General features: G+C 49.6%; 1 protein-coding gene across 2 annotated transcripts; it reads right to left on the bottom strand.

The window, feature by feature from the left end:
* Positions 1–1619: 1619 nt before the first annotated feature.
* On the bottom strand, positions 1620–27987 carry ADGRG3 (adhesion G protein-coupled receptor G3). Of its 2 annotated transcripts, XM_061138607.1 has the most exons (12): positions 27853–27987; positions 21083–21245; positions 15525–15663; positions 13787–13933; positions 12823–12957; positions 12235–12274; positions 11967–12058; positions 11700–11812; positions 8970–9250; positions 8668–8761; positions 7096–7370; positions 1621–4649 (listed from the first exon to the last, which is right to left on the bottom strand). In XM_061138607.1, exons 1-12 carry the CDS (start codon positions 27902–27904, stop codon positions 4540–4542), a joined length of 1641 nt encoding a protein of 546 aa, XP_060994590.1. In that variant the 5' UTR covers positions 27905–27987; the 3' UTR covers positions 1621–4539. The 2 variants fall into 2 exon arrangements, with proteins under 2 accessions (XP_060994591.1, XP_060994590.1); XM_061138608.1 differs by lacking the exon at positions 13787–13933 and having other exon boundaries at positions 1620–4649.

Raw genomic sequence — 27987 nt, 5'->3', positions numbered from 1 at the left:
TTTATAATTTTGCCATGCCATTTAGACCTTTACTCGGCTGGAAGTCCATCTCTGTATGAGGAGTTAAGTATGAATTTTGTTTTATTTTTCTCCTTATAATGAGTTAATTTTCCAACACCATCATCAGATCGTTTGTCCCTTCCTCATGATGTCACTCTTGTCATACATTAAGTCCCCCAGGTATACATGTGTCTGCCACTGAGCCTTCTGTTCTATTCCACTGGTCTCCATGTCTGTCCCTGCACGGACTCCATGTTGAATTCACCACTACGGCCTTGTACACTCTTTATATCTGCAGGTCAGTTCTTCCTTCTATGCCTTCTTTCATTAAGGGTGACTGAGCTATTTGAGGCCCATATGCCTTAATATAAATTTTATTTTATTTAGTTTTTAAAATTTTTATTTATTTACTTCCTTTTAGTTGTGCTGGGTCTTCATTGCTGTGCATGGGCTTCTTCTAGTTGCAGTCCGTGGGCTTCTCATTGTGGTGGCTTCTCTCGTTTCAGAGCACGCGCTCTAGGGTGCACGGGCTCAGGAGTTGTGGCCCACAGTCTTTGTTGCCCCGCGGCATGTAGATCAGGGCGCAAATGATATTCCTGGACCAGGAATCGAATCCACATCCCCTGCATTGCCAGGCAGATTCTTAACCACCGGACCACCAGGGAAACCCTTTCACATGAATTTTAGAATAAGTTTCAGAAAGCCTAAAAAATCACTTAGAATCTTTATTGGAATTACATTGTATTCATAGATCAATTTGCAAAGAGTTTTTATCTTTTGATATTAAATTACTTCTCTGAAAGCATGAAGCAAGTAGATCTTCTTACTTCCTACCTATTTGTTACATTGTAATGAAAAAGTATTAGGAAAGAAGAAGTTGGGACAGACAGAGAGAACCTGGCAGGGAACCACAATGAGAGGACACCCTTCCTGCAGCACAGAGATGACCACTGCTGCCGACGGCCTGATAAGGTGTCAGCCAAAGCCGAGTTCCGGCTTAGTCACAGTCACACTGTGTTGGGTGGGCAGCCCTGTCAGCCATTATCTCATGTAATCATCAGCCTTGTCGGGCAGCTGCCGTCATCCCTGCTTTACAGATTCAGTAGGTGAGGAACTGGTCCAAGGCAAAGAACTTGGACCAGGCAGGCTGACCTCTGAGTTTGTGCTTTTGACCATCGGGCTGTCCACCTCCTAAGTTGTCCTTCGGATGTGTCAGTGACAGGAGAACTTCGTCTGTCTGGGTGGACCTCGGGGTGTTTTTTTTGCCATAGCCCTCCCTGGCTTAGCATGTGCTCAACTTGGTGCTTGGAGCCACTTTTGCAGTGACTTCAAGCAATGAGGGACCCCAGCCCTTCTGCCGCTGCCTGGCCCTGGGGTGGAGAGCCAGGCAGCAAACAGGACATCTCTTCTGTTAGCTATGCACCCCATCGGCTCTCCCCAACTGCACCTGGAAACCCTGCCCATCCAGGGCTTGTGGTTCTATCGGTCCCTCATCCCGCTGAGCATGTCTAAATGAGAAAGCAAGGAGAAAGCAAGAAAAAAACCACTTCCCAGGATTTTCCCTTGAGACTCTGAGGTCAGGGACAAGGTAATAACTCTAAACCCAGGGAGCCCCCAGCTCTAGCATCGGCCCAGCTTGCAAGGTGGTCTTGGGTGGGGTTGCTGGGCCTCTCTGGGCTCAATTTCCTCCTTCCCACCCAGGGCTGGACCACTTGGCAGAGCTGTGCAAGGAATCTGGAAGAGAGCTTTTTAAAAAAAATGTTTTTATTTTCAATTGAAGGATAATTGCTTTACAATATTGGATTGGTTTCTGCCAAACATCAACATGAATCAGCCATAGGTATACGTATGTCCCCTCCCTCTTGATAGAAGGGAGCTTTGAACTTCACACCTTCCTAGTTAACAAACAGGTTGCAGAAGCTCACGGTTTGCTTTATACACAGGTTTTCTTTAGGCCAAGTGGATTCTCATGGAGCAAACTAACTCCTGCTGACTTAATGTTGGGCACTTTACTTTGACCACCTCACTTAAGACTCAACGGGCTTCCCAGGTGGCTCAGTGGTAAAGAATTCACCTGCCAAAATAGGAGACCCAGGTTCGATCCCTGGGTTGGGAAGATCCCCTGGCGTAGGAAATGGCCACCCACTCCAGTATTCTTGCCTGGAAAATCCCACGGACCAAGAAGCCTGGCAGGCTGTAGTCCGTGGTGTCACAAAGAGGTGGACATGACTGAGCAGCTGAGCATGCACACGTGAGACTCAACAAGCCCCATCTTAGGTAGGGTGAGGCTGAGGTTCAGAGAAGTGTGGTGACAGGCTCAGGGTCACCCAGCTCCTAAGCAGCAGAGCTGGGATTTAAACCCAGGCCTGTCAGACACTGAAGCAGCCATTCTTCCTGAGGACAGGTTGCTAACTCTGAGACTGTGGGGTAAGGTTGCTGAGAACTTCAGTGTGAGAAATGGATGTCTGTGAGGATAAGCCCCGAAACCCACCAAGTTTGTCCCCCAAAACTGATAACATGGCTCAACAATTGCAGTGTCCGCACTCTTAAGATTTCCCTTCTAGGGACACAGTGATTTGCAGAAAGCCAGGATCCTGGGCTTCCTTTCTTTCATCAGTTTGCTGAGTGGGAGGAGGGAGAAGGGGAAGCCAAGTCCAGGGCATTTGTGGGGAGGAGGCAGCCTGGCAGCCAGGGATTGTGGTGAGGCTCTAATAACATTAACTTCTCACCTGTGGAAGGTGCTAGACTTTCTGCAAAGCATACTGAGGTGGTAGGGGGTTGAAGAGTGAGGCTGAATGGTAAGTTGGGTGAGGTGCAGGGTCGGGTAGAGAGTGGGGTGGACACCAGCGCCCTGCCCTCCTGGTCGGGCCAGCCCGGTGGGCCAGTGTGTCCCTGCATTTGTCTCTCTCCTTTTGTTTTCTTTCCTTGGGTCAGTTTTCTATCAGTTTATCTTTCTATCAGTCTATCTTTCTATCTCTCTCCATCTCTCTATCTCTCTATCTCTGTGTCTATCTCTACTGTCTCTGCCTCTTGTTTGTTTCCTACTGAGGAAACCAGTGGTTTCAAAGCCAAGCCCAGCCACTGGGCGTGACAAACCCAGCTGGGTCTGGCCTGAGGCACTCCCCTGGCACTATGGGAGCTTGCATGCCAGAAGAAATGTCTACCCTCTCTCTGTTCACAATCTCCTTCCCCCGCACTGGCTCCTCAGCCCTCAGGTGTGCTGAGCCCTGAACTCACGCCCTCCACCCCCACCAAGACAGCAGGTCAGAGGTCAGTCCACCTGAGACCAGCTGGGACCTGGGGTCCTTTGCTGCAATGCTTGCAACCTGGGCAAACCTCTCCTTCAGCAACAAAATGCAGAGAAGCTATATGGGACTAAAAATAACTGCGTGCATGTGTAGTTGCAGCCAATGCTGGACAAAAGAAACAAAACAAAACCGAAAAAATCCCTAATGCCACTTCTGAAGAGCCAGAAATAAAAACAGGGTGTCGGGGAAAAGAGCTGGGTACTGCGCATGCCCCCTGTACTCAACACCACCAGAAGGATGGGCAAACCACCTAAGCCAGGCTTCTAGCCCAACCCCTGGACATACCCCTACCTTCACCCCATGAAAGGAATTAGCTTCGCCACCCCTGCCCTCAGGGAGCGAGCAAGCAAGGCAACCTGTTGTTGGTTCTCACTTTCCCCTGCTGCAGCAGGGGCCCCAATAAAGCCTTGCCTGAATTGCTCGTCTGGCCTCCCGTCAATGTCTGTTGGTCGAGAAAGGCCAAGGACCCTTGTCGGTATCAGGGCCACCTGTGAAGCAGTCCAGAGGAGGGCCTGGGGGACTCTTTGAGGTAGCCCACCTACTGAGTAAGTGGTATTCCTTGATATTCAATGTCCTCAGCACCTGAGGGGCTGCCGGCACCCCTGAATGGCAGGGGGACCTCTGTGAGGACGGGCCTTGGAGAGAGTGGCTGAGACCCAGTGAGGCCAGAGGAGGACCAGCCCCCGCCCCCTCAGAACAAACCTCCAGTCCACAGCAGCCCCCCACGCCCGAGCAGCGGCCCTGAGTGTCCCCTCAGGTAGAGGCGGCCCAAGGGCGGAGCTGTGGGAGGGCAGTGATGAGGGGAAGGGAGGAAGGGAGCGGCTGGGGACTCCTTCACTAGGCCGAGGACCGACTTCCTTCTCGGAACTCAGGTTTTCTCAGCCTTTCAGGTTTTCTCAGACTAGAAGGCCGTTTTGCTCTGAGGGCAGGGGGTGGGCCTGGGGGCGGGGCGAGGGGTGCCAGCAGGGGTCTCAGGATTACAGGGCCTTGAGACTCCTGCCGTCCTGGATCTGTGAACTCTCAGACCCATAGGTGTATCTGGATAAGACCCTTGAGACAACATGACCCAAAGTGTTTCCCATCCCCTGGCTCCCCAGTCACGTGGTAGAGAGAAGGGTACTGAGGCCCAGAAGGAGGCAGGGACCCCCTTCCCACCACCCCCAGGTCACACAGCAAATTAGAGCTGGGTCCAGAGCGCAGGGCGGCCCTGGCCTGGCCACACGGCCGTCCTCTATTCATGAGACACGGTGTGGGCATGGTCAATCCGGGCAGTGCCGGATGAGGTCACGGTGCTCTGGCGTGGCCAGTAAAGGACAATGAACCAGCAGAAGATGAAGACACCTGTCAGGGAGGAGAAAGCCTCAGTGAGCCTGGGGCAGGGCTGGGGCTGGCGGCTGCCCAGAGGCGAAACCGCTCCGCTGTAACGGTTCAAGAATGTACAGAAACATCAGCCCCCAAGGTGAAATCTACTCCTGAAAAAGGACCTAATCAACATCTTGGGAATGAAAACCAGTCCTTGAAATAAAATCTATATACATGTCTATCACATACAACAAAGGCCGAAATGAAGAGATTTTCAACCATATGAAACAATGACCACTGCCCCTCTTATAAAGGGTTATTCCAGGATGTGCCTCAGCAAGAAGAGGGAAGGTGTGAGTTATGAAAACTGTAGTAAGTACAGACATGGAGAGAGAAGGAAAAATCTTCCTGTGTCTTTAAAAGACATTTATAACTAAAACCCTATACAACAATAAAAGTATTGAGGGGACTTCCCTGGTGGTGCAGTGGTAAAGAACCTGCTTTCCAATGCAGGGACACAGGTTTCTTGGTCAGGGAATTACGATCCCACATGCCACCGGGCAACAAAGCCTGTGTGCCACAATTAAAAAACTTCATACACCACAACAAAGAGATTGTGTGCGGCAATGAAGACCCAGCACAGGCAAAAATAAAACAAGTAAACGTTTAAAAAAATATTGAGAAGACTTCAAGGGCAGTTAAAGTGGGCTGAGGGCTGTTTGTGAGAAAGAGAGAAATACTGAGTTATTCAGAGTCAAAAAACCTCAGTGCGGTGAAGTGTTCAGACTTAGCTATGATGGGTAACCTCAGAAAGAATGACAATCCATAGTTTCAAGATGTGCCCCTAAACCTTCACCCCTGAGACTTCTCAGATGTGGACTCATGAATCTTCATCTAGGGCCAGTCTCTGATGGCCTAATAGTAATGACTTCTGTTGTTAACATAGTTCCCACATACTGAAGGCTTACTGTGTCCCACACACACATTATCTCAGTTATTCATCATGAGATCTGGTGAGAAAAGTACTGGGATTATCCCAACTGTACAGATGACAAGGATCTGAGCTGAATGAGTTGTTGGGGTGGTGAGTGGAGGCAGGATTTGAACCTACGTCTGCCTCTCCCCGGGTTTCCCAGGTGGCTCAGTGGTAAAGAATCCGCCTGCCAATGCAGGAGGCGCAGGTTTGATCCCTGGGTCAGGAAGATCCCCTGGAGAAGGCAATGGCAACCCACTCCAGTATTCTTGCCTGAGAAATCCCATGGACAGAGGAGCCTGGCGAGTTACTGTCCATGGGATCGGGAAAGAGTTGGACATGACTTAGCAACTAAACAACAAGTACTGCTTGTACCCAGTGCTGCCAACCATGTTGCCATGCAGTCTTGTGAGGCACCGGGAGCCAGCCCTGCTCCTGTGGGCTTGCACCCGCTGGATCTAGACCCCCTGCATCCCTAGTGAGTGCTCTGGACAGGATGAGACTGTGAGTCAAAGCCACACTTGCCATTCCTCTCCGGGCTGTTTTCCCTCACAGTCGGGCTGTGATACACTTCTTTAAGTTGCATGTATGAAACAGGGGTATGAGGAGGAAAGGGGACAGGTGCAGGCAGGGATACCTTGCCCCACATGCACCCTGAGTGCCTGGCCCTTTGCTGGATATAGGCAGAAAAAACCTGTGGAGGCAGGGAGCAGGCCTATCTACCATTCCTCCACTAATCATTTCCTCCCCGCCTCCACAGACCCTTCAAGACTCTGTTCATGTTACGTAGCCATCGCATCACATGATCTTGCTCTCCTGGCCACAGATGGCTGGACCAGAGATGGATGTCTGATGGCCCAGTCAGATCCTTGACTCTCCTAAGAACATAGACCACAGTCAGCAGACTAGGAAGATGACATAGGGATGAGGTGGTCATCTTGGGCAGCCAGTTGGAGGATATGGGTAAGAATGGGACAGTGGAGGGAAAAAGTTACCGCAGAGAGAAGGGGAGAGACTTCTTGTGACTCCAGAGAAAAAGATGGAGCAAGTATCTGCTTTGGTGTTGGTGGCTTTTCCTGACCCTGCTACCAGCTCCCATGAAGTCAGCCAGTCTTCCTGCCCTGGGGTCCTTGGGAGAACCTTGGATATTTAAAATCAGTACCCTTGAGTACCACCGGGCTTTCCCAGTAACTCAGTGGTAAAGAATCCACCTGCCAATGAAGGAAGTGTAGGTTCAATCCCTGGGTCAGGAAGATCCCCTGGAGAAGGAACTGGCAACTAACTCCAGTATACTTGCCTGGGAAATTCTATGGACAGAGGAGCCTAGAGGGCAACAATCCATGGGGTTGCAAAAGAATTGGACTTGACTTAGCGACTAAACAACAACAACACTTGATTTGAGCGAGCCTGAGTAGAATCCTCTTTCTCACTATCTACACCCTCCTCCAAAGCCCCCCAACACCCTCTGGTGCAGGAAGGCAGCTCGTCTCCTCCCTAGCCCAGGAGCCTCACCTTGCAGAGAGGTGAACAGTGCAAAGACATAGGCGGTGAATGGGCCCAGGGACGTGAGGAGGGCCAGCCCCCACGGCATGCCCACCAGGCACGAGAGGCCCAGCAGGGTGAGGACCCCCTTCCAGTGCTGCGCCTTCTCCTTGCCCGCCGTGGCACTTGACAGAGTGAAGATCTTCCAGGACACCAGGCTCAGGATCACCGCGCTGAAGAGGAAAACGATGAGGAAATAGCCGTGCACGGTGACGTAGAGGGCAGTGTTCTCACGGAACCAGCACCTGGAGGAAAGGGATGGCCGTTGGGACCAGAGGAAGTCCCCTGAGAGCAAGCCCTGGGCAGTCTCCCCAGCCTGTTCTTCTCTGACCAAGAAGATGCACCGCCCCCATATCCACCCATCCTTCCCCTGCTCTCCCAGGGAAGAGACTCCAGGATGTCATAAGGCTCCAGGTTGCTGTCCCTTTAGACCAGTGGGTACAAAAGGCCGATTTGGTCCCAAAGGCATGTTTTGTTCACCCCACCTTATATTGGGGGAAAAAAAAAGAATTAAGGAACACCGTTTTAAAAGTGAAAGGTTTGGCATATACATCCAGATTCCACTCGGCTTATGGGATCTTGGGCTTTGCTGGAGCCTCAGACAGTAAAGAATCAGCCTGCAATGCAGGAGACCTGGGTTCGATCCTAGTTCCCCCTCCAGGGATTGAACCCAGGCACTGGTAGTGAAAGCACCAAGTCCTAACCACTGGACCACCCGGGAATTCCCTAAATATGCCAATTTCTGCTTCTCTTATGAAACCATACAACTGGCAACTCTGTGGACACCCTCCGGAGGGACAGTAATCAGCTGCCAATTAGGCTGGCATGTGATTGCCAGTCTGTGGCCGTGCCCACCCAGGCCACTGCATGCATTTATGTTACCTGTCTGGCCCCTGGGACTCTGCATTTGAGGCCCTGGGCACAGCAGCAAGGCCCCACCAACTCTTCTTAGCACAGAGTCGCGGGTCTCAGGCGGGACCCCTGGGAAAGGCCCCATAGCGAGAGTGGATCAGCCTCCATTGTTGATCCACAGGAGGAGACCCAGGCTCTGAGAGGGGCCGAGCTTGCCCACGGTCACACAGCAACTCAGAGGCAGAGTCTGCATAGAACCGGGGCTGCTGCAAGCGCTGGACAGTTATGCCCTGCACGAGGGCACCTGGTTGGGGGCAGGTGGAGGCTGAAATCCAGCTCACCCTGCACTCACCAGGCTGGGCATCTGGCATGGTAGGTCAGAGGGGTGGAGGGGGTACCTTTTAAAATTTCCCCAACGGTGCTCTAGCGGCTGGTGGTGCTGCAGGCTGGAGCAGGGCGTCCTGCCTCCTGGTCCAGTCCTCTCTCCTTCCCAGCCCCCTCTCTCCTTGTCCTTCCTCTCTCCATCCTCAGTTTTCCCCTCCAGGCCATGAGCAAGCTGGATCTGAGGATCCTCGGCCTTGACTTACACGTCTCTCTTCCCGGGAGTCTCCCCTCTCCCCATCTCCTTCTGGCCCTAATTTGTGCCCCCAGGGCCCTGAGGTCACCCCGACTCCCACAGCCACCACTCACAGCTCCAGCGTGGTGATGTTCTTCTCATCACGGATGGAGTAGGGGCCGTAGCTGTTGGCGATCCCAGTACCGATGACTATTAGGGCAGGCAGGACTGGGGGCGAGGAGGGGAGGACGTATGGCATAGCTGAGTCTCCCTCGGCACGTCCTCCTTCACATCCCCCTCCCGCGGTCCATCTCTCGAGCTCTGAGCCAATAAGAGTGGAAGCTGCCCCTGCCTGTGGCCCTCCCGAAGGCTGGTCCCCTTCTGGCCTCGTCCAGACAGAGCCAGCCAACCCTCTGCCTGGCCAGGAGACACCTACCCCAGCCCACGAGGCTCAGCTTCAGGAAGTAGTGGCCGAAGTAGGTGTTAAAGACCTTGATGACGAGCAGGTAGAGGTGGAAGGCTTCCAGGCTCATCCAGGTGAAGGCACAGAGCAGGAAGTAGTGGAAGACAGCCCCCCGGGCCCAGCAGGCAGCATCGGACCCCTTCAGGCGTTGCCCCACATTGATGAAGAAGGCCAGATTCAGGAGAAACAAGCTGATGCTCAGGGCCACATGGATCTTGGGGGCGTCTTCAGACTTGAATCTCTGCCGGGAAAACCTGGGGCAAGAAGGGCCAGTGAAGAAGGGCACCCAGACCTCTCCGTCTGACCACCTCTGTTCTATCTCTGCCAGTATGAGCACCCTCTGGTTCAAGTTCAGGGGCTCTCTCGTGACCTGCAGGACCCTGTGGGTTCTGGATCTTTCTGGCTTCATTCCTTGACTCCATGTTGGAGCCAAACTGCATAACGTGCAACTCTCTGAATGCCTTCTGCTCCTCCACAGCTCCCAGACTTTGCCCATGCTCTTCCTTCTGCTCTCAGGTGCCTTTCCCTGCTCCACCTTCAAAACCCTCCTTGGATGTTTTCTCCTGAGAAGGCTGTCTCTGGAGGCCACTTATCCCAGGCTTAGGTGGAAGTCTCCCAGAAGCGAGTGCGGTGTAACTCTCCTGCCCCTTATTTCTGTCTTTCCCCATGCTGTGACTGTGGACCTAGCTCAATAAGCAGGAGGAGGCCCTGCATTGGTTGAGTGACTGGATGGATGGCGCATGGATGCCCGAGGCCTAGAAATTGTAAGGAGGTGAGGCTCAGAGATGGACAGGGACTCAGAGTCACAGAGCAGGACCGGGGCTCCAGGCTCCCAGCCCAGGGCTCCCCGCCTGCTCTGCGGAGCTCCCGGCACCTTCCTAGCCAATCAGCTCCTGCAGGACTCTCACTGGAGGGATGGGCCCTCAGGACTGCCTGGAGGGGGCCTGAGGGATAATGTCCACCTCACCTGAGAAGTCAGGCCCCACCCTTGGGAGATACTGACACTTCCTCCTGGCGCTCCAAGCGCTTCCCACAGGGTCCAGCAGGGCAACCAGCTGGCAAGTCACGCTCAGCTTGTTGTCGTGTCCTGGGCCAGGGCTTGGGGATGGGGGCAGCGGTGGTACCACTCACACTCACCATTTGGTCTGAGATGGGGTGGGGGGGTGGAGCTGGTGGGGGCCTCAGCCCCCCAGAAAAACAGCACCAGCATGTGGAGGAGGGCAACGGGAGGACCCAGACTGGGAGTCGGGAGACTGAGGGCTGCTCCAAGCCAGTCATGGGTCAGAAGGCCAGGCATGGGGCTGCTCCCACGGGTTCCTTCAGCAGAAGTTCCTGTGGGTCCCTCAGCCAGGGCTAGGGCCCGGGAGAGCCTGGGACCGGCTGCAGCAGCTTTTGTTGTACCTGCTCCTCCTTCTTCCAGGAACAGCCCTAGGTTTCCCCAAGGAGTACCCTTCCCCACTCTCAGCCGTGAACCTCAAACCCAAGAGCAGGCACGTGATCTGGCCTGACCAATCAGAGTCATCCATCCTTTCACCACAGGGGGCCTGTTTAGTCATGGGCACACTGTCTAAGTTACACCAGTGAGACTCAATTCTGCAGAACAGGGACAAAACTGAACACATACACACACACAGGGCATGCACAGGCTCAGCTTCTTGGGGTGTGACCTCCGCAGGGCTCTGCACTCAGAAGGGTGCTATGCTTGTTTTAATGCTCTCTTGTCACCATCTTGAAATTCTTAATGATTTTTAAATGAGGGGCTACATGTTTTCGTTTTGGACTGGGCCCTGCAAATGATTTAGCCAGTCCCGTGTGCATGTGTAAACATGCTCACACGCACACATACATACACACACACAATTGAATGCATGTGGAAAATGGTGAAAACTGAATGAGCTCTGTATTCTTGTTAGCAGTGCTGAGAGTGTGTGCGCGTGTGTGTGTGTGAGCGTGTGTATGTGTGTTAGTTGCTCATTCACATCCGAACTCTGCAACCCCATGGACGGTAGCACACCTGGGCTCCTCTGTCCATGGAGTTTTCCAGGCGAGAATGCTGGCGTGGGTTGCCATTTCCTTCTCCAAAGAGCAGTGCTGTACCAATATCAATTTCCTGGTTTTATACTGTACTAGAGTTACAGAAAATGTCATCACTGCAGAAAGCTGGGTGAAGGAACCCTGGGACTCTAGGTACTATTTTTGCAACTTCCTGTTAGTCTATAATGATTTCAAAATAAAGTTTTTTTAGAGACTTCAATTCTGAGGCTTAGTTCAGAAGATTAGCTGTTTAGGCAGCAAAGAAGCTATGATGCAAGCCTGGGGTCCCCAAGGCCCCTGAGTATGGAGAAGTTGCCTGACATGACTGGCAAAGGAGAGAGCGACGTGGTGAGAATCAGAGGGACACGGAGTCCCAGGGACATCTTTTGAGCACCTGGATCCAGCATCACCTGAACTGAGATCACCTTGGGTTTTTCAATCCTGTGAACCATGCATTATCTATTTTAAGTCAATTTGAGTTGAGTTTCTGCCACCTGTAACTGAAATAGCCAGCCTCCAATTCCATTTTATAGATGATGAACTTGAGGTTTGGAGAAAATATGAGTATAACACAGGATTAACACTACTCCACTGGTTTCTACCCTGCCCTGCTGCTGTCCTGGAGGGCGGGAAGGAGATGTGGGGTGGGGCTGGGATGGGGTGACTCACCTCAGGACAGCATAGAGGACGATGGTGAAGGCCAGGAAGATCATGGAGGTTCCACAGCCAGCCTGGGAAATGTGTATGAGGGCCTTCACCGTGGCCTCATCCAAGATCGGCCTCTGTGGGTGGTTCCCCCGAACGAGAATCCTATCAATTGGAGGCCAGGCCCGCACACCCCAAAGGCCTGGCCCTGCCCACAGCCACCCTGATACCCGGGCCAGGAGCCTCGGCATTTCTGGAATTGCTGGGATGGTCGGGGAGGGGCACTGTTACCAGCAGCAGGGCGAAGAAGGTCAGGTGGTCACAGCGGCAGACCGTCCTGCGGACTCCGACCTCTGTGGAGCAGCCCTTGGAAGACCAGTCTCCTGATGACCCAGGGGAGAAGGAGAGGGAGCACAGCAGAGGGGAGGGCAGGAAAAGGGAAGAGAGAGTTCCGGAGAGGAAAGGAAGAGGGGACGGCCCTGCTGTTGGAGTCCTGTCCCCTAAGGACAGGACTTACCCTTACCCTCCCCTTACCCGGGGAAGGTCCTCCAGGCCCTACCTTTAGTCTCATCCCAGAATTCACAGCTGAGGCTCATGTTCTAAAACCAGAGAGTGGGAGTCAGGGGCGAGGCAGGGGTGATTGGGCACGGGGAGAGGAAGTTTGGGGGAGCGGGGCGTGCTCCGTGTCTCAGCACGTACCTGCATTAGGTGGAAGCAAGGTTCAGCCTGTGGTCACACAGGAACCACATTTGAAGCATCTGATGTATCCCAGGTCAGTGTGTGGGGTGTGGACTGGTGTGGGTGGGAGGGGCGTATGTCTGGGGGCTCCTTTAGGGAAGTGCACATGTGAGCAGATGTGCAAAGCCGTGTGTGTGTGTGTGTGTGTGTGTGTGTGTGTGTGGGTTTGCCAGATCCACTGGGCCCCTCTGGGAGCACGTGAGTGGAGCATGTTGGGAGGCACGTGGACATGTGTGAATAGGCTGGACATGTATCCATGGGCACAATTGTGTGTCTGGTCCTAATGGCTTCTCCCAGGTGGATGTGGGGGGGGGGGTGCAGAGTCCCCTGCGTGTCTGTCTATATGCCTGGGGATGCCCACCTGCCCATGTGCCCCTCGGGAACTGCCAGGCCAGGGTGGGGGACTCACGGGGAGCTGGTACTGGTGGGAGAAGGTGATCTCCAAAGGCTCGGCCATTTTGATGACATTTATGCGACCCAGAGTCAAGCCCACCATGCGATTGTTCAACACACTGCTGCCGTCCTCCCGGTTGAGCAGGGAGCCCTGTGGAGGGATGCGGCGGAAGCCAGGTTACACAAGGGGCTCCCCCAACCCAACCCTGGTAGGGGCTCCTAGGACCCTCTAGGGCTTGTGCACCTTGCCTGGAGGGAAAAGTCTGGAGCCAGAGGTCCAGGGGATGGGGGTTATGGGTGACCTTCTTCCTGCTGCTCTCCGAAATCTGCACCGGCTATGCCAGAATGGACCTTACACTCTAGGCCGAATGGCCACAACGCTATGTATTTGATAGCTGTCCATTTCTGGTCCTCAGGCCTCCTCTGCCCTCTTAACTGGAGCGCATGGTAAGAGGGAAGATCAGCTGAGAGATGGAAGACAGCGGATGCCTACAGGTGGGGAGCCCCTGCCAGCAGCATTCAGGGATGCACAAGCCCCTGTGTGAGTGCAGACACACCTCTGGGGACATACCTGGTACGCATTTGCAAGGGAATGCATATGCTTGTTCGAGTGAACACGGTCACACCAGCACATACATGATTATGTGTGTAATCAGGAAGAAGAAAAGGGATGCATGTTTGTGCATGGACAAGGATGCACACAGGACATGAACTCACTTGGGATATAGATACAAGCCCAAGGACACCGGTTGGTGGGGGGCGGGGTGCAGTCTAAATACCAAATGGGAATAACCAGCATGACCCTGAGGTCCAGACTCTAAGGACAGGGGTCTAGATGACCTTGGCTGCTTGAGGAAGATTCTGCAGACGTTCATCACTTCCTTCATCCCCATTGGGTCCTTCAGCAAAGACTCCAGAGGAGGCAAGCGTGTACCAGTGAACCCAGTATTGAATCTCAGCCAGCCTGTATCTCTCCTCACCTTGAAGACATTCCCCAGACCGATGTCCAGGATGATTATGCCCAACTGGACCATTGGCCTGCCACTCTTCAGGGATCTGAAAAGACTCTTGGGCAGCCGGACTCTGTCAGGGTGCTGGTGATCATCCTTGGTCACCTGCTTCGGAATCTGCAACCACAGACCCAGCAACTTCTGTCTTTCCCGGAGGAGCCCAGCCCCAACACAGCTCCTGCCCCTCCCCCAACTGGAAGGAGAAACTGAGGCACGCTAGGTGGTGGGACAGCACCGGGGTCTGAGGACAGCTCTGAGAGGCAGGACACCTGGGACACAGTCCAAGCTCTGCTCTGATCAGGCTGTGAGCCCTTGGCCAAGTCACAGCCCTTGTGGAGCCTTGGTTTTCCCAATATGGAGAATGGAGCCAGCAAGGTGGTCACGTGGCCACCGGTCAGGCAGGTTGAAAGTGGGCTATGAAGGGGCAACACCTGGACAGGTCAGTTTGCAGGCGTGAGGAGGGGTCAGTGGTAGTGCTTTTGGCCAGGGTCCTGACCCCCTGCTGTGCTGGCATAGGGCTAGGGTGACAGCGTCTGGTTTCTGACTCAGGGATAATCGGAAAGCATAAGGCTGTTGGGAAGGGAGACTGTGAGGACAAAGAGGAAGAATACAAGAATTCACGTTAAATGTGATATCCATCCCCACCCAACAACACATTTTGTAACAGCTAAGAATGTTCAAAATATTAAAATAAATTTTCATGGGTAGTTGCCAAGCATGTTTCATCCATTCTGTGACCTCACGGGGAACACCTCTGGGGCTGCAGCCAGGTCCCACCTGATCCTGCCTCAAAAGCACCCTTGGGCATGGGGACAGGGGGAGCTAAGTGTTGTAGCTAAGAGCTCAACTTTCTGCTTCCTAGCACAGAACCTTGTCAAAAGGACAAGTGGGTGATTTCAGAGGCCGGTGCCTACCCCATGCAGAGGGCTCAGCTGCTAGGGTGATGTGATAAAGTGTTGAGAAAGGCCCCTCCATCTTCCATCTCTCCTTCTCTAGGCTGACCTAAAAGTCCCTCAGTGACAGACCACTTCCCTGCTGCCCAAACTTCCACCCTCCATTTTATGCCTTGAGGGAGGCTGTGCCCTCACTGCACCAAACATTCCCTGTAAGATATTGCATTTGCTCTATCTGATAACCTTGAAAGTGGGCAATACCATCCCCATTTTACAGATGGGGAAACTGAGGCTCAGAAAAGTTCAGTACTTTGCCCAAGATCACAGTAACGAGTGAGGGGCAGAATCCAGACCAATGTAAACCCAGAGTCTGCCTGTTAACCCTTTGCAGTACCTCTATCAGTGCCTTTACCTGGTTTCTAATGTGTTCCCCGATAGACGTTCTCACGGGAATGTCAGACTTTGGAGGAGCTTGCAAGCTCATTTTATCGATGAGGATTCAGGGGCCCAGAGAGGGGAGGGGATTTCCTGGGGGACACTTTGTTAGGTGGGGGGAAGTCCAGGACTAGAACCCTGACTCTCAATTTGGTGATTTTCTGAAGGTCTCATGCTAGCACCCTGGATAACCTGTTACCAGGATCCACTCATCCAGTTAACTCACCAGCATGCACTAGCCAGGTGGCAGAGAACTACCCAGCGTGACATGGGAAGGACAACTGTTGGTGGACCCCAAGCACAGACCATGATTCTCTCAGAAAAATATGCCTGAGGAAAGTAGGGCCAGAACCCACCAAAGGGGATGGGGGAGTCTTCACCTGAGAGGGGGTCAGAGAGAAGTACAGGTCTTCTGAGACACTGGTGTTGATGCTCTTGACGCGCGCCATCAAAAAAGACGTATTCAGTGTGTCCATCTGACTTTTCTCCACCAGATAGGTCTCGAAGTTCAGCCAATATCTACAAGGGAAAACAGGGTCTTGCAGGTTGAGTCGCTCACTCACCTGGTCCGCTCAGCTGGATGACAGGAGGAGGAATACCATGGACAGCGATCATCAGGCTCTTGGTGTAGGAGTGGTGACCCAGGATATCAAACAGAAGACCATGATGCTGCAGGAGAAGAGTGGGAGTGATTCTTGCTGGTTCTGAGAAATTCTAGTCAGAGGCCCCTCTGAGTACATGTTTCTCTTTTTTGGTAACAAAATACATCACAATGTAAAGTTTGTCATGTTAACTGTTTTAAAGTGTGCAATTCAGTGGCATTAAAGACACACACATGTGAAATCATCTTTGCTATCTAGCTCCAGAAATGTCCATCACCCTAAAAGGAAACCCTGAACCCATTAAGCAGTTACTCTACCCCTAGGCTCTGGAAACCACTAATCTATGAGTTTGCTTATTCTTGATATTTCATATAGATGGAATTATGTGCTATCGGGTCTGTTGGCTTCTTCCACTTAGTATGTTTTCAACGTTTACCTATGTTGTAGCATGTGTAAGTATTTCATTCACTTTTATGGATGAAGGATACACATTCGTATGTATATACCACCTTTTGTTTATACATGTTTCCGTAGACAGGCATTTGGATTATTTCCACTTTTTGACTGTTGTGAGCAGAGCTGCTTGTATGCACATAAAACCTTTTGTTTGAAGAGGTGTTTTTTTTTAAGTCTTTATTTTATTTGATACAATGCTTTTTCTGTCTTATGTTATTGTTTCTTGGCCAGAGACATGTATGACCTTAGCTCCCTGACCAGGGATTGAACTCACACCCACTGCATTGGAAGGCGAAGTCTTAACCACTGGACCACCAGGGAAGCCCTTGAAGACTTGCTTTTAATTCTTTTGGGTGGATACCTAGGAGCAGAATTGCTGGTAATTCTATGCTTAACTTCTTGAGGAACTGTTCAACTGTTTTCCATATTAGCTGCATCATTTTGTAGTCCCATCACCAATGGATGAGGGTTTTGATTTCTCCAGATTCTTGCCAACACTTGCCAACATTTTCCACTTTGTTTTGTTTCATTTTCAATTATACCCATCCTAGGGGGTGTGAAGTGGTATCTCATTGTGGTTTTAATTTGCATTTCTCTAGTGACTAATGATGTTGAGCACATTTTCATGTGCTTATTGGTCTGTGTAAATCTTCTTTGGAGAAATTCTTCTGAGTAGCCGGAACTGTGGGATGATCAGTGGTGTGAGGGCTGTGCTCTGTTGTGCTGTGTTTAGTCTCTCTGTCATATCTGACTCTTTGTGACACGGACTGCAGCCTGCCAGGCTCCTCAGTCCATGGGATTCACCAGGCAAGAATACTGGAGTGGGGTGCCTTGCCCTCCTCCAGGGGATCTTCCCAACCCAGGGATCGAACCCAGGTCTCCCACATTGCAGGTGGATTCTTTACCATCTGAGCCACCAGGGAAGCCCAAGAATACTGGAGCAGGTAGCCCATCCCTTCTCCAGGGGAATCTTCCTGACCCAGGAATCAAACTGGGGTCTCCTGCATTGCAGGCAGATTCTTTACCAGCTGAGCTACCAGGGAAGCCCCGCTGTGAGAGCTCACTCACATGTATTACCAAGTGCTAAGTGAATACAGGGAATTCAGCCTTTGAAGACTTAGCTCTATGGACAGTGACTTATGGGAACTGAGCTGGCATTGGAAATACATAGAACACAAATTTAATTGTCATTTATTTCACTGTAGCCCTCTTGCCATGGGCTAGAACAGGGGTCCCCAGTCCCCGGAGCCACAGACGGGTATTGGTCTATGGACCATTAGGAACAGGGTCGCACAGCAGGACGTGAGGGATTGTCTTCCACAAAACTGTCTCTGGTGCCAAAAACTTTGGGGACCACTGGGCTAGAAATTTGGGGTGAGGCAAGTCCCCCCTCCCAACCCTATCCTTGTCCTGGTGCTCTCCATGGTGCTGAAACGTCTTTGGCCAGAGCTCCTTTTCCTAAGCTATTGCCCATGTTTTAAAAGTAATTTTAAACAGGTGAAGGCTGAAGTAGAAATGGGAGAGAAGTGGAACAAGAGCAGATAGAGCCAGATCAAGTCTATTGGAAAAGAGTAGCTACGGAGGGCTTGCAAGGGAGACAAAAGGGAGAATTTTATTTCAACATCACTTTTTGAATAGTCACAGTTACCCAGGTGGTGCTTATGGTAAAGAACACATCTGCCAGTGCAGGAGACATGAGAGATTCTGCTTTGATCCCTGGGTTGGTAAGATCCCCTGGAGAAGGAAATGACAACCCACTCTAGTATTCTTGCCTGGAGAATCCCATGGGCAGAGGAGTCTGGTGGGCTATGGTCCATAGGGTCACAAAGAGTCAGACACGGCAGAAGTGACTTAGCACAGCACCAAGGAATAAAACTCCAGGGAAACCACGTGACAAAAATATTGTAAAATATAATCCGTGAAAACATATGCAAATGAGATTGGATGGATCAGGCAGCTAGAACATCCAGCCTGAAACAGTGGGATGAGACTGTCCAAATCCATTGACCGAGATACACCAATTGATGCTACCTTTTATCTTTCAAAAATCTAAACAAAATTTTGTGATTTTTATTGTTACCAAATAAAATAGAGAATTGTATTTCACAATACATACAGCTCACCTCATGCATTCCAAACATTCCTCTCCCTTACAAAACAGCCCATGAATTTACTTTATTGAGGGAAGATTTTCTGATCTTGTTTTCAGAGCACTTTTAAAAAATTGTTTTAGTTGTGAAAATAACATATACTCAGAAATTCTAAAGCATAGATGAAAGTGAAAAGAAGGTGTTAGTCGCTCAGTTCTGTCCAACTCTTTGTGGTCCCATGGATTGTCTCCTCTGTCCATGGAATTCTCCAGGCAAGAATACTGGAGTGGATTACCATTCCCTTCTCCATAGATGTATAACTGAATTTTTAATTATAAAGTTGACACCCATTTAAGACAAAGACATCTTCTTTGTCTGATAATAATTTAACTATTGAGATATCTTTTTATTTGTGCTTGTTTGCATGATACATTTTTCTTTCATTGTAAGTGGTGTGAGGTTCAACAACTTGTCTTTTACCTTAGAGGGGACATCTTGCTATTCTCTAGTCCTCTGAATGTCCAGGAGATTCACTGAGGTGATGGGACCCTGAATTCTTATGGAGTTTGTCTCCTATCTTCTGGTTCACATGTGTCTTCCTACAGCATCTTCACTACTTGCCGCTTTCTGCTCATCAGATCGAATCAGCAGTGTTGTCAATGTGGTGAACTTTGTAGAATGTCAAGATTAGTGAGGTCTCTGTGAATTATCCTATGACAGTGAAGAGACTTGATGTAGCCCCGAGGAAACACTGTGGCTATATACTGTTAGCTCTGCCAAGTAAAAGCAAACTACTTCAGGGACCTCTCTGGTGGCCCAGTGGTTAAAATCCACCTTCCAATGCAGGGGACTCAGGTTCAACTGTCTTCCCTCATAGCTCAGTTGGTAAAGAATCCTCCTGCAATGCAGGAGACCCCGGGTTGATTCCTGGGTCGGGAAGAGCCACTGGAGAAGGGATAGGCTACCCACTCCAGTATTCTGGCCTGGAGAATTCCATGGACTGTATAGTCCATGGGGTCACAAAGAGTCGGACACGACTGAGCAACTTTCACTTTCACTATTTTCAGGTTCAGTTCCTGGTTGGGGAACTAAAATCCCACATGCCTCGGGGCCACTAAATCCCCCTCACTGCCACTAGAGTCCATGTGCTGCAACTACTGAGCCCAAGCACTGTAGACCTCATGCTCCACAACAGAAGAAGTCCACATATCACAACGCAAAGCCCTTGCACCACAACTAGAGAAAAGTCCATGTGCTGCAATGAAGACCTAGCACAGCCAACATTTTTTTCAAAAACTTTTTCAAAAAGCAAACTACTTTTAGAAGTACTTGAAAAATGGTTTGGAGAAAAAAAAATTAGCCATGTAATAGCCGCATAGCGATAGCGAGGGGCTGTGTTGATTTCTTTGTGTAAAAATACTCATCAGGGACAGCAGCTGCAATTAGGTTCACTATCTGATTAAGTTTATGACAGTCCAAGTCATTCTCCAAGTCCCACCTGACTGATGGTGTGTTAAATGGAGTTATGGCAGGTATTATCACTTCTGCTTCCTTCAAGTCTTTCATGGCTGCATTAATCTCTATATTTGCCCCCATCGATGTTGTTTTCTTTCTGGTTTACTATCTCAGTGGGAAGAAGACATTCCAGAAGCTAGTATTTAGCTATTCAATGAAATGCCCTCCCGAATGCAATTCAATGGAGGAAAGCATAGTCTCTTTAATAAATAGTGCCAAAATCAGACTTCCCTGGTGATCCAGAGGTTACGAATCCACCTGCCAGGGCCAGAGACGTGGGTTCAATCGATCCCTGGTCTGGGAAGATTCCACATGCCTCGGGGCAACTAGGCCAGTGAGCTGCAACTACTGAAGCCTGAACACCCAGAGCCCGTGCTCCACACGAGAGAAGCCACCACAGTGAGAAGCCCGTGCAGTGCAGTGAAGAAAAACCACCACTCACCTTGCAGCAGCAAAGATCCAGAGCAGCTATAAATCAATTAATTAATTAAAAATTAAAAAAGGAAAGATAGTGCCAAAACCATTAGCTATTAAAATGCAAAATGACAGCAATAATATAAAGCTAGACATTTATCTCACACTGTGCACAAAAAAATGAACCTCAAAATGGCTCAAAAATGCTAATTGAGCCTAATTATAAGACTTCAAACAATACACTTAGGGCAGAAAACTTAGAAGAAAAATTTTATATCCTTGCTAGATGAACATTTCTTTGATATGTTTTAAACTTAAGTTAGAATTTATCAAAATTAAATGCTTTTGATCTTCAATGAAAAAACAAAACATATACTGGGAGAGAATACATATGTGCAAATCATACATCTGATAAAGGACTTGTATCCAGAATTCTTAAAACTCAGTAGTAAGAAGACAACTCAGTTTTTCAGAAGAGAGGAAGGTTTGAATAATCATTTCACCAAAGAAAACACATAAGCACATGAAAAGTTACTCAACATCATTAGTCATTTGTTAAATGCAAATAAAACCATAGTGAAATACCATCCACACTCAGTGAAATGGCTATAACCCAAAATATGAACAGTATTGTAAAAATGTATTGAAACTACAACCCTTTTATACTGCTTATGGGAAAGCAAATGATATAGCCACTTTGAGAATCAGTTTGGCAGTTTTTTATGAAGTTAAATATTTACTTATTGTATAGCCCACCAATTCCATTCCCAAAGAAATGAAAACATATGTCTATAAAGAACTTGAATTCAAATGTTTATGGAAAAGGCCCAGATTCCTGCACCAGCTCAGAGGGCCGTTTACCTCTGCAAGTTTCCCAGATGACAGGGTTCCTTCTGCGACTGTGTACACTTTGAGAAGCAATCAGCAGTTCTGTTAAGGTCGAAGTCTTCATAGTGGTTCATATCAGGCAAGCCCTGGCAGACATTTCTTGGCTTCTCCTGTCTGAGCGTGGAATCTCCCTTACCTAACAGAGGGATGCAAGATGTGAATGTTCTGCATGAGGAGGCGCCACAAGGGCAGAGGGTAGAGGAGTTCAGGGTCCAGAGTTTAGTGGTGTGGATTAGAACCCCAGCTCCATCTATCTACACCAACTGTGTGAACTGGAGATGGATCCATACCCTCCCTGGACCTCAGTATCAAGGTGAAGGAGATAATATCCTGCCCCTGCCGCACCCCCCGCCACCCTCCATCTCACAGGGCCAGTGGGCTGCTTTGGGGAAAGTGCATACAAAAGGCTTGGCACGTGACTCTATAGATAAAGGTTCATGTTAGTGCAAGTACCCTTTCCTGCCTCCTCCAGGGAGTCTGCCTGGCTTTGTTGCATTTGTTCCACATCAGACTTTCCAAAGCCTACACAAGTGGGACGCATGGTGTAACTCTTAACATGATCTGTTTTGGTTTGCCTCATTCTCCCACATTCCCAGCACGACCCTCATGGCTACCTCCTGGTATGGGCGGAAAATATAGCAGAGTGAGGCTCCCTGAAGCAGAATGACTGAGCAAGGTCACCAGCTAGTTGGAGGCTCTAGGACCAAAGGTCACCTTTCACCTGGTATGGGATGGAGTGCAAGCTTCGGGTCACTAGCTGTGTGACCTCAGATAAATTACTTAAACTCTCTGATACTCAGTCCCATTGGCCAAATGAGGCTGATGATACTTTCCTTCCTAGTTGTGGGGAGGATTAGATATCATACGCATTAAGGACATAGCTCACTGGAGGAGTACAAAGAGTCAGTATTATTTATTCCAGGAGGTGAGAAAGGCATTGTAAAACCATTTGCATATTTATGTATTTACATTGGATGGAAGGATGTGTCTATATATTTACCTATCTCTCAACAAAAATAACATATGAACAGAGTTTTTAAAAACAAACTGTACACAAGTACGTAAAATGAAAAGTAAAAGTCCCTGCAACTCCCAGGTCACACTCTAGAGTTCACTACCTGTAATAGTTTATTGTACAACTTTCCAGGGAATGACTATGCATATGCAAGTATTTTATGTGAATTTACAAATTTACATGAATGGGATCATTTAGTATTATATCTAAAGGAGCTTTCTGCATCAGCATACACTGATCCATCTCATTCATCATATATTTACATACTATTTCAGTATACAGGTATTGCAATGCTTCTTCAGTTGGTCCTCTCTTGGTGAACATTTAGGGGGTTTTTGTTTTATTTTGTTTACTATTTTGAATAATGCTACTTACATCTTTGTCAGTGTATGTTATGAATTCATAGGTAACATTCCTATCCTCAGCATTTCTATATCAAAATGTATGCACTTTGGAAAATTGATAGATATTATAAAATTTCCTTCTTTTTTAAAAAGAGATGTATGCAATTTTATTTACTTATTTGGCTGCACTGGGTCTTTGCTGCTGCAGGCAGACTTTCTCTACTTACAGTGCGCTGGCTGTGGGCACTCAGGCTTCAGTGATTGTGGCAAACAGACCAGTTCGTTCTGTGGGCTTAGTTGTCTGGAGGCATGTGGAGTCTTCCTGGATCAGGGATTGAACCTATGACCCTTGCATTGGCAAGCGGATTCTTAACCACTGTGCCACCAGGGAAGTCCTCAAAGTCCTCAGAATTCCTTCTCAAAAGGGCTATAGCTCTTTATACTTGCACCCAAATGGGCAAGTGTGACTGCTTATTCACACACTCACAGTCCTAGACTTCACCAAACTTCCAAATTTTTGCTAGACTGGGGGGTAAAATTAGATTTCATTTTAATTTTAGGAGTTTGAGCATCTATTTATATGTCTTTTTCCACGAACTGCTTTATTGTTTCCTTTACAGGGGTGAGACTGGATCTTGACAATCTGTACCTTTAAGTTCTAACTGGCCCACCAGGAGCTGAGGGTGAGGTTGGCAGGGAGACATTTACTTTTCATTTTTTCACACCTTTCTCCAGTGTTTGATTTTTTTAAAACTATGTATGGTATTACTTTCACATTAAATGAAATCAGTTCAATTTTAAGACAAAAATGAAATACATGGTAAAGACAACAGCACACCAAAGTTAGGGTAAATGTAGGGTAAAATAGTAACATTTTCAAGTGGATTTTATAATAATTAGGGCTATATGTGACAATGTTTTAAGCAGCTTATAAAGGAATCTTAGTTTTCTGTTAGATTGTAAAGATATTCATAATATGTTGTTTAATAGGAAAAAAGCAGAGGATGGGTGAGAATATGTAGAGAAAGATCCATGTTTGCTTTTAAGGAAAGGAGGAAGAGAGGGGTTTCCCCAGTAGCTCAGAGGTAAAGAATCCACCTGCCATTGCAGGAGATATGGGTTTGATCCCTGATCTGGAAAGACCCCACAAGCAGCAGAGCAACTAAGCCTGTGAGCCGCTACTATTGAGCCTGTGCTCCAGAGCCCAGGAGCCGCAAGTACGGAAGCCTGCGCTCCCTAGAGCCCATGATCCGAGACAAAAGAAGCCACCATAATGAGAAGCCCATGCACCAGAACTAGAGAGGCGCCCCTGCTCACCACAACTAGAGAAAAGCCCAGGCAGCAATGACGACCTGGCCCAGCCAAAAATAAACAATTTTTAAAAAGGAGGAAGAGAGAGAAAACAGGGAAAGAGGGAGACATGAGAAAGAAGGAAGAAGAGCAGAGAGGAAGAGGAGGGGAGCCAAGGAAAGTGTCATGTCAGCTCCAGGGCAGGTAACGTTGTCTTTTAATGGCAGCCCTCTGTGTGTCTGAGGGTTACTCATGGGTGCTGGGTACAGGGGGCACCTCTGCAGGTGTAAACAGAGCCTCCCTTCTGGCCCGCCGTGAGATTTCAGGGCCTTCAGACTTATGAAGCTCTTGGCAAGTTCCTGGGGCAGAGAAGATTACAAAACATCTTTTTTTGCAATTAGTTTTGGAAGACATTATCAGAAGCATTTAGCGCACACAGGGAGAGCCAGACCCAGGCCTTTGTGCCGGAGGTCCCTCCAAACCCACCCTACTCTTCTCCATCCTGCTCTGACCCAGAGGTTGGTCTCCAAGAACCACCTCAATCTGGGTTCATATGGGGAGTGGGGGATGGGCAAGGAGGTCAGAACAAGACTGTACCTGCCCCTCCCAAGCCTCCCCATCACTGGCTTGCTTCTCTTTGCCGACAGCCACAGACTCTTGTCCCTGACCTGTCCTTAGTAAAGTATCCCCACCGCCTTTTTTAAAGATTTTTTTTTAATGTGAGTCATTTTTGAAGTCTTTATTGAATTTGTTACAATGTTGCTTTGTTAGGTAGTTAGAATAGGAAAAAGAAGTCCAGAATGGCCTTGGCTAAAAGACAAAGACAAAGAAGGGAAAAGCCCCTGAAAATAGAACAAAGGAAGATTCCAGGGCCGGAGTGAGAACCTCAGGTAAAACAAACAGCCCTCCTGGCTAGCCCAATTTACAAAGGGCATGCTCAGGGGGAGGAGAAAAAACATATAAAAAGAGGAGTCAAAATTGGCCCAGGGGCTTCTCTTCACGTCTTTTGGGTCGGCCCGCCCTCACCCCTCGAGAGTATATTTTCCCTTGCTTTCTAAATAAAAACTGTAAACTAGTACAGCCACTATGGAGAACAGTGTGGAGATTCCTTAAAAAACTGGAAATAGAACTTCCATACAACCCAGCAATCCCGCTGCTGGGCATACACACCGAGGAAACCAGAATTGAAAGAGACACGTGCACCCCAGTGTTCATCGCAGCACTGTTTACAATAGCCAGGACATGGAAGCAACCTAGATGTCCATCGGCAGACAGAACGGATAAGAAAGCTATGGTACATATACACAATGGAATATTACTCAGCTATTAAAAAGACTGCATTTGAATCAGTTCTAATGAAGTGGATGAAACTGGAGCCTATTATACAAAGCGAAGTAAGTCAGAAAGAAAAACACCAATACAGTATATTAACACATATATATGGAATTTAGAAAGATGGTAACAATGATCCTATATGTGAGACAGCAAAAGAGACACAGACGTAGAGAACAGACTTTTGGGCTCTGTGGGAGAAGATGAAGGTGGGATGATTTGAGGGAATAGCACTGAAACATGTATATTATCATATGTGAAATAGATTGCCAGTCCAGGTTCAACGCATGAGACAGGGTGCTCAGGGCTGGTGCACTGGGATGACCCTGAGGGATGGGCTGGGGAGAGAGGTGGGAGGGGGGTTCAGGATGGAGAACACACGTACACCCATGGCTGATTCATGTCAATGTATGGCAAAAACCACCACAATATTGTAAAGTAATTAGCCTCCAATTAAAATAAAGAGAAAAAAAAAAAAACCGAGCTCTACTGTAACACTGGCCCATCCGAGGGTTGTAACACTGGTCCGTCCATCACTTCAAATTTTTGTTGCGACAAGACAGAACCGAGGAAATCACAAACTCCCCAACGCTTCTGTTTTATGTTTTTGATTTTTGGCCACAAGGCATGTGGGATCTTAACTCCCCGACCAGGGATTAAATCTGCATCCCCTGCACTGGGAGGGGAAGTCTTAACCACTGGGCCACCAGGGAAGTCCCAGGAAAGTAACCCTTTATTAAAGAGGCCGTCTGCTTCCCTCTAGATACCTCCTAAGTGGCACAGTGGTGAAGAATCCAATCAATGCAGGAGATGCAAGAGGGCTCGACCCCTGGGTCGGGAAGATCCCCTGGAGCTGGAAATGGCAACCCACTCCAATATTCTTGCCTGGAAAACCCATGGACAGAGGAGTCTGGCAGGCTACAGTCCATGAGGTCTCAAGTGTTGGACACGAGTGAGCGAATGTGCATGCACACACTTCTCCCTCTGGGTCCCTGCTCCTCTGAAGCACCTGTGTCACTCGCTGGAATGTGAGTCCCCTGAGAGCAGGGACCACATGGGATGTGAGCACAGGGCCTGATACTGTGTCAAGGGCTCCTTTCATTTTGAAATGAATGAATGAAAAGAGCAAGTGAACACATGGCAACTGCCCAAAAACACCCACAAAGGAAGGAGCTTACCTCAAGACATGAATCCCTCAGGGCTCCTCACACTGTTTAAACAGCTGAACCAGAGCACCTGTGTCACCACAGGGGAAACTCCATCACTCCGAGGGGACTTCAAGGCCCGATCAGAAAATTACAACTTCTGTGAGGGGCCCAGGGCCCTTATGAGATCAAGCAGGAGCCATTATTGGTTATGAAGTGAATTAATCCTTCAAGTATTGCTGCCACACCTCTGGTACAACATTGCCATTTTTCACACTTTTTGGATCCATGTCCATGTGTGTTAGTTGCTCAGTCATGTCTGACTCTTTGTGACCCCACAGGCTCTTTTGTCCACAAAATTCTCTAGGCAAGAATACTGGAGTGGGTTGCCATTCCCTTCTCCAGGGAGTCTTCCTGACCCAGGGATTGAACCCATGTCTCCTGCATTGCAGGCATATTCTTTACCATCTGAGCCACCAGGGAAGCCCTATTTTGTTTCATAGACTGAATTTTGCATTTCCCTGAATTTCCCAACTTTTGAAGAGAAGAGGGTTACTTGAAGCCCTCAGAGGTCGATCCAAAGCCATGTGACCCCACGCTGGACACACACAGGGGTGGGGATGAGGGACAGGCATGCAGGCCACTCACTAAATCAAGAGTGAAACAGGAGGAGCAGGCGAGGCTCGGAAACAGACAGCCCATGGGGAGGGTGCATCTTCCTCTGCCCCAGGGGGTCAGTGCAGATGGCACAGAGCAGCCGGGAGAGCTGGCCAGGTGGGCCAGGGGTGGGGGCCCACCTTCCCAGGAAAGAGGACAGCAAGGGCACCGCCTGGCACCCACAGGCTGCCTCTGGACAGACACTGTGTGGGTGTGCGCCAGACCAGGAGTGAGGGCTTCCCTGGCAGACCAGTGGTTAAGACTTCACCTTCCAGTGTGGGGGGTGTGGGTTTGATCCCTGGTTGGGGAGCTAAGATCCTGCACGTTTCGGGGTCAAAAAAGCAAAACATAAAAAACAGAAGCAATATGGCAACAAACTCAACAAAGACTTTTAAAATGGCCCACATTAAAAACAGAAATCTTTGGTAAAAAAAAGGCCAAGAGTGAAGGAATGGAAAGTCTAATTCTCAGTTTGGGTGACTGGGTACCGTGGAGCTATTGTGGGGTCAGGGAAGGGGAGCCAGTGTGGCTGAGGAAAGGGGTCGGGGGTGTGGTGGGAGGGCAGTGCAGGCCGTGTCTGGCCTCAGCCTCCAGAGGGTCCCAGACTCCTTTCCCAGGAACTCAGAGGCAGTGGAGAAGGGCTTGTCCCAACCCCTCACCCCATGTCCCAGAGCCATGACTGTCAGAGAGCACAGCCTGAGGTGTAGGGGTGGGGAGCACCCTCCACGGCCCCCTCCCATCTCCAGGGCGCTGTGGGGAGAAGCCAAGGGGACCCAAGACGAAGGCTGACCCAAGTTTGTCAGGACAGTAAAACTGACCCAGAGGTCAGAGGAGGTGAGGCAGCCATCAGGGTGGGCTCCCAGAGGACACGCTCCAGAAATGCCCCCTCCCCACCCCTCCCTGTCCCCAACCCTGGCTCTCCCAGGCTTGGCAGGAGGGGGTGAGGAACCCACTGCTCACCTGGGGCCAGATGCAGGAGTAGCAGGACCCCCAGGGCCCTGGGCGCCACCATCCTGGGCCAGCCTCGTCCACGCCGGCCCGAGCCCTGCAGCTGTGTGTCCTTCTGGTCCTAGGCTCTACTGAGCCGGCCCTAGC

This window comes from Dama dama, chromosome 4, assembly GCF_033118175.1.
Source record: "Dama dama isolate Ldn47 chromosome 4, ASM3311817v1, whole genome shotgun sequence".
Taxonomy (NCBI): domain Eukaryota; kingdom Metazoa; phylum Chordata; class Mammalia; order Artiodactyla; family Cervidae; genus Dama; species Dama dama.
Note: the sequence above shows the minus strand (reverse complement) of the source record. Positions and strands in the feature narration are given on the sequence as shown.

Bases quoted from the DNA above. Each gene is read 5' to 3' on its own strand.
- ADGRG3 (XM_061138607.1), bottom strand. From the start codon at position 27,904: ATGGTGGCGCCCAGGGCCCTGGGGGTCCTGCTACTCCTGCATCTGGCC. The intron at 13,934-15,524 runs GTGAAGACTCCC...CTGTGGTTGCAG, and splicing joins TCTCTCTGACCCCCTCTCAG to ATTCCGAAGCAGGTGACCAA. The intron at 12,275-12,822 runs GTGAGTCCCCCA...CTCTGGTTTTAG, and splicing joins CCCACCAGTACCAGCTCCCC to AACATGAGCCTCAGCTGTGA.